This window comes from Atta cephalotes (genome assembly GCF_000143395.1).
Source record: "Atta cephalotes unplaced genomic scaffold scaffold00258, whole genome shotgun sequence".
NCBI classification, from domain to species: domain Eukaryota; kingdom Metazoa; phylum Arthropoda; class Insecta; order Hymenoptera; family Formicidae; genus Atta; species Atta cephalotes.
In genome coordinates this window covers 3,825-5,180 of record NW_012130322.1, presented here as the reverse complement: position 1 = coordinate 5,180, position 1,356 = coordinate 3,825, and the positions used below count along the sequence as shown (strand labels likewise).

General features: G+C 30.5%; 1 protein-coding gene across 1 annotated transcript; it reads left to right on the top strand.

Moving 5' to 3' along the window:
- Positions 1 to 154: 154 nt before the first annotated feature.
- Positions 155 to 446, top strand: LOC105625192 (the record flags this gene model as incomplete). The annotated part of the gene is made up of 1 exon (XM_012206533.1): positions 155 to 446. A coding segment is annotated over one exon (292 nt), but the record flags the coding sequence as incomplete, so codon positions are not given.
- Positions 447 to 1,356: the final 910 nt, after the last annotated feature.

The following is a 1,356-nucleotide window of genomic DNA, read 5'->3' as shown; positions in this document are numbered from 1 at the left end:
GAGAGAGAGAGAGAAAGAGAGAGACATCCGATAATATTTATTATTCAAAAAATCTTCTAAAGATTACATATAATAATAAACAACTAGATACGAATCTAATTTAATACATATAAAAAGTTTTAATATGTTTTTAATATGAACAAAAATAAATCAGGTGGTTCGAGAATCAGCAAACGAGGCAAGATAATTGGAACACGTCTTCCGACGAAACTCCGATAAAATTCCAGAGTCTCAAACAATCCAGATGGAAATTGTCTCCAGAGGAGATTAAGATAAATTGCTGCGGTACTTTCAATTATCAATCAAATAGTAAGCTGGACAGCAATTGCTTAAAAATGCACCAGTATGACCATAGCATCTACTTCAAGACTATTGGCGATATTAGAAGTGAAAAGAGACACCAAATTCAGAATCAGGACGGTGCATCTATTGATATCGAGGAATAAATTGAGAGGAATGCAACTAACTCACTCAAATCGATTTCTAATAAATTATTCTCCAAAAAGATCAATAATGTTTCTATAGATACTGTTGCTGAACAGGACAGAGTGCAAATGACCAATTTTACATCTATCCGAATCTAATAGATTATTGAAGAAGAGATGAGTAGCTCTCTCATTGAGCTGAAGATAATCATGAAGAGATAGGAGGCACAATACTAAGATATTTTTAGATAATTTAGATAATTTATAAGATAAAATGGATATGGAAGATCAAGAAGATAATTTAAAGAATCAGGAAAAAAGCACATTCAGGTTGTTTCGAAAAATTAATGATCCTCGAGGAATCTGTGGTGATCATCATCAATTGTCGGTGAAAACAACATACGTTAACATCGTTTGGTCGGGAGTTCTTTTAAACTACACCAACAACTTCAACGTAATCAGCAATTCTTCAAAAGATTAACAAAGGCAAAGCTGTTAAATGGGAAAATTTGCGCATAAACGGGAGTTTTGACCAATGAATCGCCTAATTTTTAAAAATAAATCGCAACTTACATTGATTTTATCAAAATACATGCGCTCAATTCTTTTTATTTATGTTCTTTCTATTATTTTTATTATGTTCTTTCTATTATTTTTATTAACATGCACAAAATTTTTCATCTTATATTTTTGTTTTAATCATTTTTGTGTTTTATCTGACATTTTTTGAGAGAAAGAATATATTAAATACAAATATCTTCAAACATTTTTGGATTCGCAAAATAAGAAAATAGAATAAAAACTTAACAAAAATAAAGATGCAATTTCACACAGCGAGTAAAAGCTGGTATTTTACCTCCTCTCCATCAATTTTCGCCAAAATGGCGAATCCAGTGAATAAATGTTCAAAGTTCTACTATGAACAAAGCAA